The following is a 20807-nucleotide window of genomic DNA, read 5'->3' as shown; positions in this document are numbered from 1 at the left end:
TATCATTAGTGCCGTAAAGGTCCGCCCTCCTCCTGTGCATAAACGGTGCAAACCAGCAGAGAATATAATATCAATAGTTGACTGTTTATGAAAGAATAAAAACCTGTTGTTATTCCACTTTTAAAATATTAACCCAGTTGTTTTTTCGGTTTCTATTTTCACTCTGGGTCTATTTAGATGTTTTGTCCCACATAAATGTTCCACAATAACAATGTGGTTGTTGTTGTTTTTGCTGCTGACAGCGCTTCTCCATTAGCTTCCTCTCTAGCCAAAATCAAGTGCTATTAGACAGCGAGAAAGAAACAGAGAGACACACACACACGGAGAGAGAGAAATAGAAAAACAAGAGAGAGGAGGATCTGTGACACATTTCCAGGGAATCAAATTGTTAAAGAAAGAAAAATTGGAGGGTAAAAGTAATGTGTTGTACGCAGGAGAGGCGTTTAATGCCTGGGTACTTGCATCAGTTTGCAGAGTGCAGCGAAAGCGTGCGAGAGACAGACAGAAATGGAGGCACAAGGGAGGTTGTGTTTATTATTTGATAAAGCCTCCCTTATAACCTCGGCATGTTGTGCAATAGCTCTGGCTCTCCTTCAACTCTGTGGTGTGCCACTTCAAATTAGTCGCTTGTGGAGAGGGCCTGCCCCGTCTTTGCAAAATGCATTAGTACGCCACTCAGAGCCTCATACAGCCTAGGGTTAAACACAAATTATATCATTTCTGTCATCCAATCAAATCACACTGACCCATTGACCTGCGAGATGAGTCAAATGCATAATGAAATATGACATGGCACAAAAGCGCTGATTCTAATCTGCTCTGACACGCGATCAGATGAGGATGACCCCCTGACCTTGACTGACAAGTGAGACGAGCGGAGGGAACGGGATACACGGGGGAGAGGAAGGGAAGGAAACATGAAAGAAAAGGGGGGAAATATACCCAATTAGAAAGGCTGTTTTCAGTCAATGGGAGGTTAGTTAGTAATCAGCTCGGTGTCTCGGGTCAAAGGGACCGTTTGTGTCTTTGGACTTTGGACAGTTGGGGCTCATGTTCATTATTCTCTCCATATTTGCCTTCTTTTTAATGACAAATATAAAAAGCATCTTCGTCACAGAGCAGAATCATTTCTCCTCCCATGGCTGTGGCCGGTGCTGGAGAGATAGCAGCTGGATTTTATTCCCCTCGAGAAAAAAAGAAAAAGTGTCTTTGACAATAATTTCCATCCATCTCACCCCTTTGCTTCCTCCCCTGCTCTCTCTCTCTCTCTCTCTCTCTCTCTCTCTCTCTCTCTCTCTCTCTCTCTCTCTCCCCCCCTGCCACCTCTCTCTCTTCCAACCCTCCCATACCATTCATTCAGCTCCCCCCAATCCCCCCCCCCCCACTTTCATGATTTCCAAACAGTAACATAGTGACGGATAAATAATGCAGCTGGGCTGTTTTACAGAGGGATGAGATGACAGAGGGATGGGTGGGCAGGGGGTGGAGGGGTGGAGGGGCGATGTGTAGCAGGGACCAGAACTGCATGGGCACTGTGAAGGTACAGGCCAGGGCCGGGTTTGGGTCAGCCAGGGGAGGAAGAGGAGAGAGGAGAGAGGAGATGTAGGGTGGCTGTAACTGGATCTCCAACCCCCCTCCGGCCCCCCTCCCCTCTCTTTGGGGCTGAAGGCTTTGTGGTGTGTTGATACCCTCTGACATGATATTGTAGCAGAAGAACGGGTATGGCTTTAATTAAGCCCGGGCTGATGGAAAGAGATGGATTGATGGAGAGAGAGAGAGAGAGAGAGAGAAAGAGGAAAGGGAGGAAGAAAAAGGAGGAGTACCAAAAACAAACACTCCAATAAACAGAAATAGCAGCCCGGCTCATGCTGTTCAGATTAGTGAGAGATCTGTGGAGTCTGACAGGCACTGTTTGCCTCCGCTGTTACGTTAAAACAAGAGCTGTGTGTGTACACTGGTAAAAAGGATCATTCATAAATATACAGTATCATCTTCCTCTGGGAGAAACGATTGCGGAGTGAATGAAAATAGATGAGTCTCTCAAATTCTCCACGTTCTCTTTGCAAACCCGGACTGCGTGGAAAGGAGAGATAACACGGCCCAACTTCGTCTGTGTGTTCGGAGCAACACACAGGAAGGTGTTGGAACCAGGAGTGTTGGAGGTGATGGAAGTGGTAATGTGTGTGTGTGTGTGTGTGTGTGTGTGTGTGTTGGACTCGAAGCATAAATCACCACTGTGACAAAGCTCTCCAATAGGCAGATAAGTGCACATTAGGAGTAAGGCAGATCTGTCATCGTGTGTCTCGGAGCTGTCGGCCCCGCCCTCTCCTCCGAAAACAAACGCTGACTTGGGGAGAATCCAAACTGGAGTCTGAGTCTGCGTGGCGAAGGAGCACGTGGCATGTGCTACGTGATGTCACGCACGATTATTTGTAGGAGGAAATGTTCGTGTGTGTCTGTGTGTGTGTTTGTGCGTGTGTGTGTGAGTGTGTGTGTGTGGGCCACCTGTCAAAATGATGTTTGTCAAATGAAGTCCCTTTGATGGTAATAAACTAAGAAAGCAGCAAAAAAAGAGCTGCAGTTAATTGTTCATTCATCTGCAAATCAATGAACTGTTTAGTCCGTAAAATGTCGGAGAAGTGTGAAATAACGTTTAATTCCAATACGCCAAACTGATAGAAAATTCTATTTATCGTTTAGTCCAACAAACGACACTAACATCTCTCAAAATATTCAATATACAGTGATTATAAAAGCAGAACCTCCTCACATTTAGAATAATGGAAGCAGAAAATGTGGTTGAATAATCCCTACAATCATTAATCGATAATCAATAATTCATTCTTTAGAGGTCGATTCAGTTCTAATTACAACAATATGGCAAGAATCCCACCGTGTTTTACAAATGCTAAAAGGGAAATAACACTAAACCGGATTATTGCAAATGATATTTGGCAGCCAAGCCATTTATAGAATGAATAATATGAAATTTCTTATAAATTGGGTTAAGTCCTGACGCCAGATTTCTCCAGGCATCACAATATTCTAATAAGAAGAAGAATGTACAGATAATGAGCCATTAGCCACAGTCGTTATCGGCTCCAGAAGGCCTCGGATGCTCAGGCAGTGTTACAGAGGGAGGCGGAGATCTGTGCCAAATAAAAAATAAAAAACACGCTGGAAAGCTCCCCAATCAATGTGATTTTCTCTCTCAGTCCCAGACCAACTGTCTATTCATCTGTTTCTTTCAAATGAAAGGTGTGCTGGTATGTAACACTTACAGTGGGGAGATCTGTCTCTTAATTAAAATGTTACAGATTGTGTTTGGCTCGCCGTGCAGACCGAGCATACTGCGTATTGGAAATAATGTTCCCTATAGTGTGCGCTATTGATCAGAGGAGGGAAAATAAAGGATTTTTCAGTGAGAAAATAGAATCTGTGTCACGCAGCTTTCGGTGGGAGTGTTGCCTTGACTGTTGCGAGTAAACCAATGACGAGAACCTCATAGGAGAAGAAAAAAAAGGAAAGAAAAGAAAAGCAAGAAGAGCAGGCTTTTGTTTGAAAAGCCAATTCCATACTAGGACACACGCTGGTCCGTACAATCCATCAAATACATTGTCTTTGTTTGGATTTCACTTTTAAAGGAGGAAAGAGTATACATTAGCTGGAGTGTACATGTGGTTCTGTACATGCAATCTCATTCCGAAAAGAGGCGTATGAATAATTTATCTTGCCACAATCCAACTGGGAACGTCCTTGGTATTTACATTTTATCATCAAGGGCACTGGATGAGCCTTCACAGCAATCTAACACATGACTCACACTCAGCTCTCGTCCCCTCCGCGCCATCACAAGCGACGGACGACACAGAGAAAATGTTTCTGTAGCTTGGATATATATTTATAAACCGAGCAAACGAAAAAAAAGGGTTTGATGAACATGCTGGAGAGATGACTAAGTGTGGCAGGATTTAGATCACACAGTGGTCACCCGCAGCCGCCACGATATGACAGCGACGCACAGGGATACAAGGGACACGCAAGGGGGGGTGGGGGTTGGGGGGGTGCTGGGCTTGGCCTCGCACAATGGCTCCAGTGTTTACAGCAGACAATTTAGTTTCCTTCCAACAATTATGAGGGAAATTGAATCTCAGGAAATGTTCGTTTTCTTCTCCATTAGACCAAACAATAACACGGATCCCCACAGGTTTACACAAAAAAACATCTGTCTTCAAAACAGAGTCCAGAAGATTTATGTCAACCGACTCCGAGGGCGAAATCAGGACATAGTGGATCAAACTCAGGCGATCGCACGTCTGTTGTTTTTTTTATTTGCTGTTATGTGTAGGAAGATGAAAGTGTGGCGTTAATGCTGAGTCTGTGTCTGCATTCTTGCTTCACAATAAAACATGGCTAACGTCCTCTTTTGGGGTTGAATTAAAGACAGTGCTGCAGGAATTGAAGCTGAATGTAATTTACAGCCTGTGATTGATCTTCATTTAAAAAGACGTGTTTTAATACGGCTGAAAGCTGAAAAAATGTAATTTACAACGCACATAAAGGCCCAAATCTGTGACCCACATGCAAACAAAAAGCTTATTCCGCCTAATGTTTTCTAATGATGATGGAGGTTTTTTATTTTAAGCAGCGGAAAAATGCTTATTTATGTTTAAAAAAATCTTCCTCTGTGAGTGAGTAGCTTCCTTCAAATCAGAGCTTAAAACATACTTTTATCGTTTTTATGTATTTTTACTTTCACAATTGGAGAAGTGCCTTGCAAATTAGTAAAGATAAGATGATTATTATGAATAGAAATATTAACAAACTTTTGATTTACCCAAATAAACATCTTTACACCAACATATATATAGTACAACAGGGCTGAGGGAAACAAGGGAGAATAAATGTGCCCTGTATCCTCTCTCCTCTCCTCCATCTTCCCTCGCCCCTTATTTTCTAAAAGTATCTGTTTGAGAGATAAATGACCACTCGGCTGCTGAGGATGACAGCCTACACAAAGATGATATTGAATTGATTTCAGAAATGTTGCCGAAGTGACTGTTTGATGTATACCGCAAGACATGAATCATAAAACTTCTATTAGAAAACCCTTGAATGGCTGACACCAGAATATTATTTGTGATGATTAATTTGACTCAGTCATTACAATGGGAGTCAAGTTGGATCGTCTCAGACAAAATTGCTTTTCATTCCCCCCGTTGGATTTCTCTGCTATTTTTCTTTTCTTCTGTGCAGAACTCCGATCTGATTGGACTCAGTGTGTTAGCGTAGCAGCAGCCGAATGCAGAGGCTTGACGCCCGTCGTCATTACAGATCACTGAACACCGAGGTTTTTGTTCCGAAATGAGACGTTGAACACTTGAAAGAAAATTACACCTATCGGCTAACAAAACGACAGATCGGAATTTAAATAGATTACAAAGCTTTAAGAAGAATGGCAGGAAACTGGAAACCTCAGACGACTTGATGCGAACACAGTTAAACAAATGACTCCTCGTCTCGTCTGTCTTTCACCTCGGAACAGTTATTGTTTAAGGATTAATCCTGTCAGTGGATTTGTAACATGATATTGACGTCGAGTGTTGTGGAAGTTTGTTTGTGCCGAAGGTTTCATGAATCAGCTCCTGATAACCCGAAGCAGTGGAGGTCAGGATATCTGAGCGTTTCTAAATCTTGCCTTTTACTTATTGATCAGATGAAGCAAACATTAGTTAGTACAGCTGTCGTGTTGAGATCCTGGAGTGCAATTCTGTCTTATATAACACTGGAGCAACAAGGTGTCCTGATATGTGAAAATAATGGAAGCAAACGACACAACATAAAACAGAGTCAAAGTGTATCATTGCACTTACAGCGTGGCTTTAACACTGATCCATTTCAAACGTTTGTCGTTCTGTTTCAACAATGACAGGTAACTTTTAACGGAGCTCAGTGCAGAGGAACAGTTTGTTGGTTCCTGGCAGTGATTTAACTGTCGACAGTTTCTAGCCAAAGAGCTTTCAGCTGCTTTGCTGCCGTTAAATAAACAATATACACAACAGGATACACAAAACAGGATGAGCACCGAGAAAGACTCAGCACTATTCAACAACAGACATCAAGTATCTTTCTTAATGGTTTAATATCTGGACAAGTTCTTGTTACCAATTTAAATTCCCGTTAAATAAAAACTGTACAAAATCATCCATGTCCCCTTATATGTTCATCCATAGATTGTATACAAAGATGGAGGACAACGGATTGCCCCCTGGTGGTCGGCTGCAGTTGACGTCTTAAACCCCGCCTCCTTCATGTTAGCAGATGGGACGATACAAAAAGTTAGAATACACATCACATTTTTATCAATTATTGGAGAAGACAAATTCATTTTAAGTTTGTTAATTGGATGTTTGATGCAAAAATTATGTTTTGACTTTGCGATATGGCTGGCGTTGACTTTTTGTCAAGTAGCTATATTTTGTTATGTATTTGCTCTTGTGCTGTGATGCCAACGATACAACTGGGAGTTGTGTACTCTGGAAGTGCTCCAGTTAAACTGTTTGCTCTAAGCAGGAAATGAATAGATCTTGGCACCAGCACTATTCCCAACAATGTTTCCATTTGGACTAGAGCCACAAAGAAATCAGCTGTGCGTCGAATTATAAACACAACTTCATCTAACCCAACCTTTCTCACTTTCTTCTCTTCTCAGAGCTACTCAGGTCAGAGTGGCGGTGGCGGGGGAGGAGGTGGTGGCGGCGGCGGCGGAAACGGGGACGAGGACTACGAGATCCCCCCCATCACTCCACCGAACCACCCCGAGCCCCCTCTTCTTCACCTGATGGAGCACGACTCTACAGGCTACCTCTGCCACTCGCTGCAACACAATGGGCTCATCAACCCGTATTCCTACCCAGAGCTGATGATGTCCAACATGCTGGCGCAGGACGGCCACCTCGTTTCCAGCCAAATGCCCTCGGTGAGTAGCGCTTTGTGGACTGAGCGGTTTATATGGCGGCGCTGTGGGACCAGAAATCAAGAAATTAAAACTTGTGATCAAACTAAAAACTAGGGCTCAAACTAAACCCCTCTAAGACTTTGAAGGAGTCACTCTTTTTCTATCTGAGATACGAGAGGACATGAGGAAAAACTTTTTACAAGCACAAACAATGAGGCAGAAACTGGGTTGCAATTTAGGGGGAAAACATATCTAATAACAAATGGATAAAATAGACTTTTAAAAATCATTTCCTCGACATTGCAGATAATCCAAAACAGCAATTTTAAGATAGCAACCTATAGAAAGCACAGATTTCTAACCAGTTCACCGTCTGAGCTTCACGTAGAAAGAGATCGAGAAATGAAGACGCTGGCTAAGTGGGGAACTGAATGATTTTTCTCACTGGTCCCCATGTCAGCCGTGATGCATGGAGAAAAGGATTGTGGGCAAATCCATCAGCATCATATCTACCTCGACAGCGAGCATCAGTCAGTCCGTCAAGCCTTCCAACATGAATACGCGCTGATTACTCCCTCAGCTCCACACAGACCTGCTCCTCCGCAAATTAGCATCTCCAAGCCATAATTGCATTCATGAGAACTGCGGGAAACGGAGGAGATTTCTATTACAACAAATGATGTATGTGCAGCGTATGTGAGGAGAACATAATGTAATGGCTGCAAAAAAGCAAAGCGCTTCTAGTTAGCAGTCATACAGTTGGTTAGCATTTAAGCTGGGTTTAAATCAATGGCTGTTATTTTGGATCCTGCTGAGAAAGTAAAATGTAAATAATGTACTTTTTATTTACTGAATAGTTTTCATTTAACATTTGCATCAGTCATATATTTAATATCCCTTCGAAATATGCACAGATGCGGAGGATTTGTATATATGGGAGATCCCTCGAGTAATGGTCATAACATATGCAAAGATTTTTGTGTTCTAGGGTTTAAAGGTCAGTGTTTCACAGCTTCATACTTTACTTGTTATCGACTGATATCATAAACACAAACAGAACGGGCTTCGCTCCGCAGCGGCGCCTTTCTGGGAATTTTATAGATCACCACTATGCAGTTAATAATAAATTATATTATGTTTTATATTGTCCTTTTTTTAGTCTGAGGTCTTATCCTGGATTAACAAGTCAGCAGCGCCCTTTAAGAAAATAGAATATATTCATATACATTTAATACATAGATGCATTTCAATGTCAAGCTGTATTTATTATAGAGATCAAGACAAACAACAGCAGTCAGCAAATAGTCCAAATATAACTTGATAAACATCTGAAATATAACATACTATATATTATATATAATGTTGGAATATACCGGGCTACATATTGGATTCATGTGTCATTTATCTTGATATTCATTTCACATTTCGGTCATGACCTTTACCGTGGAGACAGTGGTTGATTGGCCAGTGTTTCGCTCGGCACTCAGGATATTTGTTACTGCTGCCGAGGACCAGAGTCGGTGGTTTTAACAGATTGAATGCTGCAGGTCGTGTGATAAAAATGCATGAGATTTGAAATGTTCGGCTGGCCTACGATCCACATACATTTAAAGGATACGATGCAAACACTGGCAGCTGCCGGTGTTTACATCGAGGCGGAGACACAAAACCAAACATGTTGAAATAAATTAAAGCTTTTAAAAATGATGTTTTGCAAGTAAACCTCGCAGATCTTGATATTTGGAGATAATTCAATGTTTTGGAACAGGCTGGGAGAAAAGCAGCTCGGCCATATAGGAGGTTCTTTTTCAGCGCTGTGCTTCGACTCCACTGCGAAAAAAAAGAAAAACGAAAGCAGCATATAAAGCAAACTCAGAAATTTCTAAATCAAATAGTCTCCCCAGCGAAACTACCAAACCGTGGCAGAGGTTCATTTGTGCTGAGAGCGGAGTGTCTATTAAATCTGTGCCTCACCTTGACACAGTCTGCTGAGCAAAGTAATTAAGCAAACTCTGCAGTTCAAACATGAGATGCTATCATTTTGAATACCTCACTTGACATTTATAGATAAATAACAAGGGTTAATTCCAAATGGAGACTGTTTTGCTGGTTAAAAGATAGAGTGTGAGTGCCGTAGTATGTAGATGGAAGTGGTCTTTTGCTGCTGCGGCTGCTGCTGCTGTTGACATTGTACTGTAAGTGTGTGTCCAAGTGTGTCTATGTATTTCTGTGTCTTCACTATAAACAATATATCTGCTGTTGAAATGGATCCACTACATCTGGAGGTCAGGCCTTATATTCAATCTTGAGCACATTGAAAAAAAAAAAAAAAAAATCCATTAGGGTTCATCTTTCCTGCATCAGCCATTCTATTGTGGTGCTGCAGTGAGATCTGTTTTCATCAGGCAGATTCAATACGTGAGCTGGGCAATGAAAAGAGCGCAATAGAGTTGGATGAAGAGAGGGAGGATGGAGGGAGGGAGAGAGAGAGAGAGATGGGGAGAGGAGGAGGGAGAGAGTGGGGGAGGCAAGACAAAATTGCAAAGAGGTAACTCTTATTCAAAATGAGAGTACACCAGCAGTTTTCTGTACCTCCTGGATTTCATTATTAGATATTTTAGAGATAATTCAGTTGAGTGAAATGAGGTTATTCTGTCTCCACAAAAGCCTGAGAGCCTCTGGTTTTTTAAATGTGTGCCTACACGATTCCAGCGTGAGGACGTTTGAAAGTGCTCCGCTGCAGGTACAACAATATAAACATAAAAATAAATAGGCCGATTATGTAACACACACAAAAAAAGGGAAGAAGATTCAGAGGAGAGTGGTATCGCAGCGGCAGTCGATGATTCTCAGAGAGATGTTGGAGTAGATGGTGTATGTTTAGTTTGAGGTGACAGGTTGAAGCACTGGACTAAATGGTGTTTGGACGGAGATCTTTCAGTGGATCTGACACTGAGAAACGACTGTGGAAGCTGTTAATAAAAAAATATCAAGATTCCCACTTAGTGAGAAATAAAGAACAGAAAAAAAACGTAGGATGAGACAGATTTTATTAAGATTTTCTAACAAAATCCTACAAATTCAAGGAAAAGAACAAACTAGCAGTGTAAATAAGTATTTACTTAAGTACTATAATTAGATAAAACGTTCAGGTACTAGTCAGAGGCAAATATTGTACTTTTTAATGCACCATAGCTTTCGTCACTTTGCATTCAGATATGACATATATTCATGTAAATGATGATGTATTATTAAAGTCTACCCAGCACTATATAAAGTAATTGGTTGAGTTCCACCTTTACCAGCTGATCCATTAAAGTGACGAGCACACCACTGGTTCAATTCACACTTACATTATAAACAGCCATCGAAATGGGTAGTTTTGCATATTGTGTACTTTTACTTCTTGTACTCTACCTTTATTTAATTGGCCAATCAGGTACAAATTTTAATACGACTTTTACTTTTACTAATGACAACTTCTGAGTTCATCCCTCATCATTGGAAACTTGTCTAAAAGCAGAGTCATTACAGAATATGCTCAGTAAATAACTAAACCAGCTGCAGATGCCAAACGTGGCTGAAACAGGAATAAATAGTGGGACTGTTTCCAGCCACAGATCCGTTTATATTTGCTTTTCTTGTCGGTATTTATAGCAGCACCATGGTGTATGTGGAATGCACAGTTCCTGGACAACACTGGAGGACTGTGGCACGGAGAACTAAAAGAAGCTGTATTAGGCTTTTACTGCACAGAAAATACTGAATCAATGAATCGATCAGCAGGAAATCTCCAATCAGGACAGTTTTTGAGTCAGTGGTTCATGGGACTTATTTTCTTTGCCTACGATCCCAATGTACTGATTATCTTTTGAACAAATAGGTTGAAAAAAACATTCTAGGCAAGGGAAAGAATTTCTTAACATGTTACCTACCAGATGAAGGCCAAACCAGAGACATGGGGTGGGCGGTGCCTGTATCGTGGTGACATCACAAATCTACGGAAGCCCTGAGAGCTTATTTAAGACACAGTTTCTGAATACAGGCTGTGTGCACTTCGCTGTTGATTAAGAGCTCTGATACTTTCACTATATTTGTAAGACCCAGCCCGGGTTTCTAATAAAATAAGATGTGGAAATCTTGCTTTCTAAAATAGGGGACCTTTAATTTTCCAACCAGGTTTCTATTTTTTGTGTGTTTTTTGATTTCTCTCTCCTCCGTTGACTTTGAAAACCTAAAAAAACATAATTCTATGTTCTCTTTAAATTTTTCTTTTCAATTCATACTTGCTGATGTGCATTGTATTGTGGACTGAAGCCCCTTCTGGCCGAACCTGATATCTTTCAGAGAGCTCTTTTCTCTGACGCTCTGTTGCACTTGGCAAGGCATCTCTTTCTCTCTCTCTCTCTCTCTCTCTCTCTCTCTCTCTCTCTCTCTCTCTCTCTCTCTCGCTCTCTCTCTCTCTCTCTCTCTCTCTCTTTCTCTCTCTCTCTCTCTCTCTCTCCCTCTCTCTCCCTCTCCCTTTCCCTCTCTCTCTGTTAATGCCCGCACTGTCATAGCATCTACAAGTTCCAAAACACATTAGACATTTAATAGCCGTGCTCAGGTTGCATTGATCTTATCAATACAGCCCAGACAGATACCCATCTCTGCTCTGGACTCCCAAGCATAGTGTCCTCATTGTTGTATGTTGCATCTTTGTTTGCACTAAAACTTACCTAGTGACAGAATATTGAATTAGCGAATGTATAGATATATTTATGAGCTCCACACTTTGCATCTGCTGTGCATTTTGAACAGAAGGGCTCCATATTCAATTATGGGGTCTTTAACATTCACGTGAACTGAGCCTGCAACTGGAATAAATTATCTTTGATTACGTATATTTATTTTTTTCATGTTCGTCAATGGTGCGTGGAACTTAACGATTAGCGATCATCATAACTGGCTGTAGTGAGATGTTTTGAATATGTAACAGATGATGAATGTATCATAAGCCGGGGGTTGTTATGCATAGAGGCTGTGCATTAGCAGAAAGAGCCATGTGCAGCCTGGGCTCCATCAAACTCACAGGTATTATTTGTTATGTCTCTAGAACACACGATGGGAATCTGCCTGAGGAAGGGTCAGTTCACTATGAATGAGGGTCGTGGCACCCTGAAGATGTGCCAGCTGTATTCATATTCAAATTCATACTCTTAATTTCTTTTGTTGCAACGTTTAAACGGAGGAATTTCCTCACCAGCTCTTTATCTCCAGTTGTTGAGGTTAATTATCAGGTATTAATCCCTCCCTGATTGTCATGTTAAGTTGCGTGGATGCCTGCGTTTCTCTTTTCTCTCCTTTATTTTCCCCCACGAGGTATTAACAGCTCCTGGCAGGTGCTCGCTCTTCAAGCCTGTGTGAATGAAATATGAGCTGCAATGTCAACTGAACTTGTCACAGACAAGCTTTGGTGAATTAATGATAAGAGAGCAGAGGTGTGTTTTAATGTGTTCTCCTTCTGATGGAGGGTCTTAGCAAACGTATTATCTCATACTGTACACCTGCTGGTTTTTGTATAAACATGGAGGAGAGAGAGAAGAGGTGGATAAGAGGATACAGGGATGCATTTGTAGAGAAAAATCTTGGACCTAATATTAAGTCTGAAGGATGAATATTATATCAAGCAGACTGTTATCAAGTGAGTGTTCTGAAATATTGTAATTAAATGTGTTTGGACTTTTCCAATATGGACTTTAAATTGCTCTTACCTTTGCCTTTAAAGACTCTCTGCTCTTTGGGGCTTCGTCTTATTCTACACTTTTCATTCAGATGAAGAAAACCTATTTCTCCTTTGAAAGACCTTCATTTTCAGTCATTTTTAAAAAGGATTAGAGCGTCTGAGGGAAATGATGGAATGTCTGTCGCTTTTTAACACAGTTCAACAAGCCCAGTGATAGAATGGGGCTTGTATTAGTTATTCCAATGTTGATGCAGGCACAGATGATTTTGAATGATCAATGCCTTGTTTGATAGCCTCTTGAAATCTGCAGGAGAGAAAAGGGAGGGCTGTTCTTTCAACTGCTTCCCCCTCTTTCACTTTTTTGTGATTATTTATTTTCAAATTGTCCCCTGGGCTAATGTTCCATTTTGGCATTTCACACCTCCCTCTCCCATAAATGAACCATCACAGCCATAAATCACTGGACAAACAGAGACTTGTGCAAACCCTGAAAGGCTCAGAGATTTATGTAACACATTCATGTTTTCCACTTCCTCATTTTAGTACTCCACTGGTATAGCCTAGCTAATAAAAGGTCCTATTAATATTTCCTGTTGCTTAGCAACGGCAGGCAGCAAGTAATAGCATTCTGTGGAAAAATAGATGACCGATAAGGAAAAATTCAATTCTTTTCTCATCTCCTGGGAGAAAGTGCCTTATTTCTCCGGCAATGTGATATGAAACTGTAGTTGTACATTAAGAAATATCTTAAAGGAAATGTAGGTTATATTTCCAATTTCACCATTTTAGGGGGATTTTTATTTCAGCCTGATGGCAGCTCATCTCTCTTCTCCACCTCGATAAAGTCAATTAACCTATCAGATTAAGCTAATCAGAGGATAAGGTGCCGATTTAATTTCTCTCTTTTTAATCGGAAATCCTAAAGAGACGGTGTTAATAACACAAGCACTGAACTTTAAAGAGAACGGCTCCGTGAGACAAATTGCATTTCATTTCTATTGCAGGTGTAATTTAAACTTGCTTTGTGTACGGGACAGTTTGTGCAGCGGGGAGAGCAGAACAAAAACCTTTTCTAATAACGTTGCTTATCACCCTGATCACAGGTAACAGAAGAGGATCTCTACTGTGACAATTTTCAATTTAGATAATTTATCACGTCATATTTCAGAAACAACTGAGTTGTGTTATCACACACGTGTTGTTGTCATCGTCCTCCTCCATAATGTAGATGTGATCAACTCTGGCATTCAAGCACAGAACAGAGGCAAAAGAAACAAAGGCAGATTCATCTGCAGCACATACACAGTGATATGAAGCAGATCCATTGATAAGGGATTTCATATTACACTTAGCCAGGGGCCCCTGCTGAGATTTATCATGCCATGAAATCGTGTCCATATTGCACTGTGCCCTATCTCAACCATCCATCAGCTCATTCTGCTTTCACCACCAGGAATATTTGGCCCTGGTGGCGGTGGTGGAGCCGTCCCATATCATCTCACTCAGGGACGTCTTCCCTGCTCTGCCGCCAGCCACCGGTTCAACATAACCCCCCCCCCCGCGCCTGCCAACGTGCACAAGAAAGGCTTGAGCCAGGGTGATTAAAACACTTTGTGAATTCATGTAATGCTGCGACCGTCCGAGACAGAGAGACGTAAGCTGCAGGCAGAATTCACAGGCTGCGTCCGTAGCAGTTCCTGCTAATGAGAATGACGTTTATAGAGATTTAGAGCCCGTTGCATTATCAGTTGGCTGATAAAAATATACAGCAGATATGAGGCTCTCACACACATATCAGCGTTTATGTTTGCCGATATGAAAACTTATGTTTTACAGATTAAACAAGACAGAAAAACAGGAACATTTGATATTTATTTTCTATGTTATTTAGTTTTATTTGTGTTTTCTTGTTATTTACATTACATTTGTCCTCATAAAGGTTTGATAACAACCTCTTAGGAATCATTGCCAATTTTGTATTGATAGATATCCGCCGCAAAAATCCATATTGCTCAGGCGCTACAGATATTATTAGATGAACGTCAGTTTGAGTTCGATATTAGAATTGAAAAGAGTGCCGGGTCAAACATCTCAGCAAATACACAAAGTAAGTTTATTTATTATTATTTATTCATATTTTCTGATCTTTCCTTGTTACAACAAGACTTTACTGGACAATAAATGTAGACGCTTGCACTCATCTTGCAGTGTAGTAGACACAGCTGTACAATACATTCTGGTAAAAACCTGTTCACTTGTTTCATTCTCTTTTTAAAAAGCCAGGTTATTATTTCAACATCAGCAAAAGAAACTGAAATAATGAGCCTCCAACTACCTCACGGAGACATTACCAAACCGTTTGCTGGATACAAATCTACACACATTCATTTGTTTGTTAAGTGACGACTGTTTAAAGCTGCTGCAGAATACAGTGAAGATAAGTTTCTCTCAGAAAAGTGTGAAGTCTTTTCTCCGGACACATGCAAATCCCCTCGTCATGACCTCACACAGCACATACAGCACAGTGCAGCTTTTTTTTCATGTGTGTGCTCTTTCTTGTTGTTGTGTTCATTATTTCTGCATCTACATTCATGTTTTTGTTGTTGTTGTTGTGTGGGTGCACGGTCGCACCCGCACACACACAGACACACGCGCACGCATATATACACAAAGTGGGTTTGACACGGCAGTCAGGAGTCTCATTAGTGGGAGCAGAGGAGCCGTGCCTTCTGCTGTCAAGATTGTGTGTCCCCCCCGCTCCTCACAACCGTCTCCTGCATGTCATGTCAGGCGAGTCTCTGATTCTCTGACGCCGTGCTTTGTGAGGTGAGCTCAGAGACACGCCCGGGCAGAGAGAGCGAGCGAGAGAGAGAGAGAGGGGGGAGACAGTAAGGGGGAGAACAAGAGAAAAGAGAGAGAGAAAGAATAGAAAGGGAAGAGGAACAAGAGAGAGAACTGAAGTGGTGGGGAGATAAATAGAGGGGAAGAGAGAGAGAGAGACAGAGAGAGAAAATAAAAGCAAAGTAGGTTCTGACATTAGCAGTAATGAGGAACATGGAGGCTGGTGCCGAGGGGGACATCATGACATTACTATCTGCAAATCAACCACTGCCTTGTTGCTGCCACAGATTCACTGGGAGAGGCGTTCAGGGTGGTGCCGTACGTTACAAATCACAACCGGGAACATGAGCTTCTTTGTGCAAACGCTCCCAGCTATCGTTGAACAACAATAGAAACATAATAATCCTAATAATCCTAATAATAATAATATAAAGCCACATAATGTACAAACTACAGGAGGGAAATTCCAGGAAAAGGGTCTCTATAATAAAATTTGACCTTTTTTGCTCTAACTTTTGTTATGACTTTGTTTCGGTATGTCTGCGGATATGTGTGTGTGTGTGTGTGTGTGTGTGTGTGTGTGTGTGTATTCTAAATTATGTATGGCACAAGTTGAAAGTCATAGTTTTCTGCATTTTATGAAAATGTCAGATGCGTTGGCTCAGAGTCGGTTTGGCGTTGAGAGATGTAGAGATGTAGTGTTAAAGTCCATTTCAACACTTTCGACGTTGTGAGAATAAATTGCCTTTTCTCTCTTTGAAAGTTTCTGTCGAGACTCATAATTATTTCCTCCTGCTGCCGCTGCTGCTCTGTAAGGTATTGCTGTTTTTCTGCCAGATTAATTACTTGATCACAGTTCAGCGCTGGAGGTGCAAGAGCAGCCATTTAGCTTTTTGTGTTGTTGTGTTTTTGACGAGCGTGTAATTGGACCGATTGAAAGTGACCTGATCGTGTCTTGTTTCAGCAACACGGAGCGACTGCCAAGCTTATAAACAAAATGAGGTTTTAATACTGCGTCGCTAAATTCACTTGGCTGAAACTACACCTGGATCCCAGCGTCACATTATATCTGAATCAAAGTCCCCTTGTCTCATTGCATTACATCAAATTAAGTCATCTTTAAAAAAAACCAAAAATTCTCAACACACTCAAACATGCAGGCCCTCCGCTGCCCATCATATCTCTGCGTGTAGCATCTGTCTGATGTCACAAGTAGGCAGTGGCAGCTCTTTGCCTCTGCTTTCATACTTAAGTAGCGTGTGATTCATAAATCCACTCTCTTATTAATTCCCCTCAGCTTGTGTAAATGACCCTCCTGGGTATATATAAGCTTGATAAACCAAAGACATGGTTGAAGGGACAGAGAAAAGAGAGAGAGAGAGTGAGAGAGACAGCGACAGGGAGAGAGAGGAAGGGGAGCGAAGGGTGAGGGCTCGAAGGCTCTTTGAGGAACGCCGTTGTTAGTACTCTGCCCTCGGGGTGAATGAGAAGTAGCTTTGAGGGCCGCCCCCCCCCTAAAGGCGTGTTTACCACGGCGGCGCTTTTGAAGGATCAGTCTTGTACGCGCCTCTAATTAAAGCTGTCATGGCTGGGTGCCTGCAGGGATAATGTTCTATTATTATAGTCATTTGTTTCAATTAAACGCTGGGTGATTTTACAATAGCAGCCGTGAACCTGTGTGAGTGAGCCATCACTCTAAACAAGATGGTTCCAGTCAAGCAGCGAGCGGGGAGAGAGGGGAAAGTCTTAAAACTCACAGGAGCGATTGATCCCCGTGTACTGAGAGAGGGCAGGGGGGGGGGGGGGGGGGGGAGTGAAACACATCAGCAGGTGATGGTAAATACTGGATGAGATCATGCAACGCTGAGTGGGAAAAGAATATACTCCATCGCTACCAAGTAAATTTTAGTTTCCATTTCCATTTTGAACTATTGACTCCAGTTCTGAGGCCGACTCTGAATTTAAAGAATTGACAAAACGCTGAAGATTTATTCCAGATGGGGCTAATAAGTCCAAACAGGAACACAACGGTTATTGATTATCGTGGAGAGATGCTTTTTATTATGATGCCGGTGCAATAAAGCTTTGCATAGCAATCAAGCTGCTTATTGAAATGATGAAACAGATGCCACTCTTCTATAATCATCGTGAGGACAAAGCAAGGTTAGCTGTTTTCACCCTCCTCTGGTATGAATCTCTCCTCTCTCTCTCTCTCTCCTGGTAGCATGTGCTGCAGGGGGCTCTCTCTCTCTTCTCCCCTCCTCTCATCTCTGTGCTGGTGGTCAAATCCCCTTAGCTAAATCAAATGGTGCAGGCAATTGGAGCGGCCGTGAAACCATTTCAAAGGTAAGGTCAGCAGGAGCAGGGGAACAATGGCTTTGTGATATTCCATCTCGCGCACAATGTGCTGCACATAATTGGAAAGCCTTTGTTATTTGACTCCCATTTGACTATGATGTACAAGATGTGAATACAAACACGACAGGCGTAGCGGTGGCAGTGGAACACGTTCACACCGAGTTTCCTGGCTTTACATCACAGTTTAGGTGCGCCCGGCTGCTCATCACCCCAAAGCAATATCTTACTGTCTCCTCGCTAACTTTGGAGATGAATTTTGGTACGAAAGTCAAGTGGGACATATATTTTTTTTTTTTATATCTTTCTCTTTTCTTCTTTTCGCTCTCTCCATTCCTATCCTCTTTTTGCTTCTCCTACTGTGTTTGCAGGGACTTGACTCTCAGGGGACTTTACAACAAACAGCTCAAAATGAAGGACGATTTCCCAAGAGATCTCAGAATCCAAACTTTAGGAATAATCTAAATATTTAAGTTAAGGCCACTGCATTGCTCATGTTGGTAGCTTTTGGTCTGTAGCTGTACCAGGAAATTGTCTCCAGTGTGAGAGCAGGGACTATACCCCCCCCCCCCCCCTTGACCGGCCCGTTGGATGATTCCATTAGGCATTAGCATACTGTACCTATGGCAACCAGCAACCTTTGTCACATCATTTCATAATATTTGTTCAGCAGTCTGTCGCTCTGGCTTTATTTAGATCAGGACCTGATGGCGCTCGGTGATAACTTCCTGCTCCCTCTGTCTCTCTCAGGTGAACGCAGCAACTCAATGCATTCTGGGAAATGTTTCTTGAAAAAAGGGACCTTTGAATGAATATTATTAACGATTTAATTTCTTTGTGCTTGCGTTTATGTGTCTTTTTACAGTTTGTTAGTTAATGCAACACTTTCAGCTTTTGACTCATACCATAAATGTAATAATAGTTTATTGTTAATATAAGTTAAATATTGACTTGAATAAATCTAAGTTTAGGTTGAGTTCTATATTATGTATTCTGAAAACAAACCTCTTGGTTAGTTGGGAGAGAAAACTCTAATGATGAAATATGAACATAAATAACAGCAGAAAAATACAAAAAGATACAAAAACAAATCAACAATCCTGTAAAAAATGTTTGCCCCTCACCCTCTTCATCTCCGCCTTCATTTTCTTCCAGAGATGAATTGCTATAAACGATATATAGGCGACAATATACGTCTCAAATCAATTAGTAATAGGAGCTTAAATAATTGAAGGCTTTTGTTATCCATGTTATCCCCGACAACCCAGTACCCACAATGCACTGGTGGCGTGGCACCTTCCGCCTGATGAACTCGGCTTCTGTGCATGTCTCCCTCTTGTTTATATTAAACATGTTGTGGCTCAGATTAAAAGGTGACGATTTTGCCTGGAGGCTGTTGCTATGGAAATGCGCCGGCTATATCTATGATAGGCCATTCATGTTTGATTAATTGCTTTTTCAATGCTTCTTGGTTTGTGAGGAGAGGGCCCTTAAAGAGCAAGTCCATGGAAAATGGAAAATTAATGGATTTTCTATTTTTTTTCCTCTTTCCCCTTTCTCGTTTTTCTCTCCTCTCTTATATTTCTTTTTGCCGTCTTACCGCTGGGTTTTCTGCTGGAGCTGTTTCCTCATGTTTTGAGAAGTACAGCCATGGTGTTTTGAAATTTGATTGGAGGTTGGAGATAGCTGCGGATGGGGGAGGTTACAGCGTTGGTTATTTGAAATGCAAAAAGGAATGCCTTTGTTCATGGCAGGCTTTTGTGAGCAGCTGCTGAGGCACAGAATATAATGTCGTGTGAATATTATGAGTTTTCAAAGCAGGCCAGAGCCTCGTACAACATTACTTTGTTGTGCATTTTTATTCTAGGAATCTACTGGGACCAATTATGATTAGAGAGCCGAGCCTTCATCTCTGAACCTCTACTTGTGTTTATCAAGACCTCATATGCTCGGGCCCTTTCAAATTTTTTTTTTTGCGAGGCACTAATGTGTAATGTATTATTTAACTCATAAATGTTTAAAAGAGCTAACAAATGCTAGTTCATCACTTTCTGATCTGTAAATTGCCAAACATTCCCATTTATGCCGGCATTAAAAGCATCCTTTGGTCTGCGCTCATGTTGTATCCTGATGAATCTTGGAGAAAAGCTTTTGATGTGGTTATTATTGAAGATCTTATACGGCTGCTAAAAGCGGCGAGAGTGGGATTCTGTAATCAGTCTGAAGGATGTTCTCCGTGCGAGGGTCAGTCTCCATCTGCGAGCACCAGTTTGGTTTCTGTGTTTTTTAACACAGCGGTAAATTCCAATTTCTCTCCTTCGCACATGGCGAGAATAACATATATCTGCAAAGGGGTTGATAGGGTTCCTGATCAATACCATAGATTCAATGATTGCTCTATCAGGTGCTGCAGATTCCTGCAGGCCTCTAAACAGAAATTCATTTTCAGAAGCAGGAGCTGATGTTTTCTTCCACTTTTAGACGAAATCAATAGACGTTGCACATCGTACCTTTTTGCTGTAACAGTCAGCTTCATTGAAAATATATCATTTTAGTTAAGTGGTGATGAGCCTCTGTGTTAAATGCAGGAGTTGTCTCAAGATAACGTTTCCCTGAAGTCTCATACGGAAGCTGAGGAAAAAATCTTACGAACAAAAAAAGATGATAGAGCTGTAAGCAGATCTATATAGACAACTATAGTGCAGTCATGTGATCTATCGTTAATATAGAAACATGACTTATAGCTCCTCAATTGAGGATTTAACTTGTTCTTATTGCCAATTTGGCAGGGATTTGAAAACTGAATTCTCAAATAAGCAAAAAATGTTATTTTTACATTGACATGTGTCTCTGCCATGAAGCGTCAGTGTAAGTGTTGCTGCCAAAAGGAGCTGTTGTTCTGCAGCGTCTCCTTTATAAAGGATTGTC

The 20807-nt window shown here is 41.5% G+C and overlaps 1 protein-coding gene across 2 annotated transcripts in view; it reads left to right on the top strand.

The window, feature by feature from the left end:
• tox2 (TOX high mobility group box family member 2) overlaps nucleotides 1-20807 on the top strand; it is a 93994-nt gene that overhangs the window by 59068 nt on the left and 14119 nt on the right. For both annotated transcript variants that reach the window (XM_061070193.1, XM_061070192.1), the window contains exon 4: nucleotides 6713-6979. In XM_061070193.1, coding sequence (XP_060926176.1) covers nucleotides 6713-6979 — 267 coding nt within the window. The remainder of the gene's footprint in view (nucleotides 1-6712; nucleotides 6980-20807) is intronic.

This window comes from Limanda limanda, chromosome 4 (assembly GCF_963576545.1).
Source record: "Limanda limanda chromosome 4, fLimLim1.1, whole genome shotgun sequence".
NCBI classification, from domain to species: Eukaryota; Metazoa; Chordata; class Actinopteri; order Pleuronectiformes; family Pleuronectidae; genus Limanda; species Limanda limanda.
Note: the sequence above shows the minus strand (reverse complement) of the source record. Positions and strands in the feature narration are given on the sequence as shown.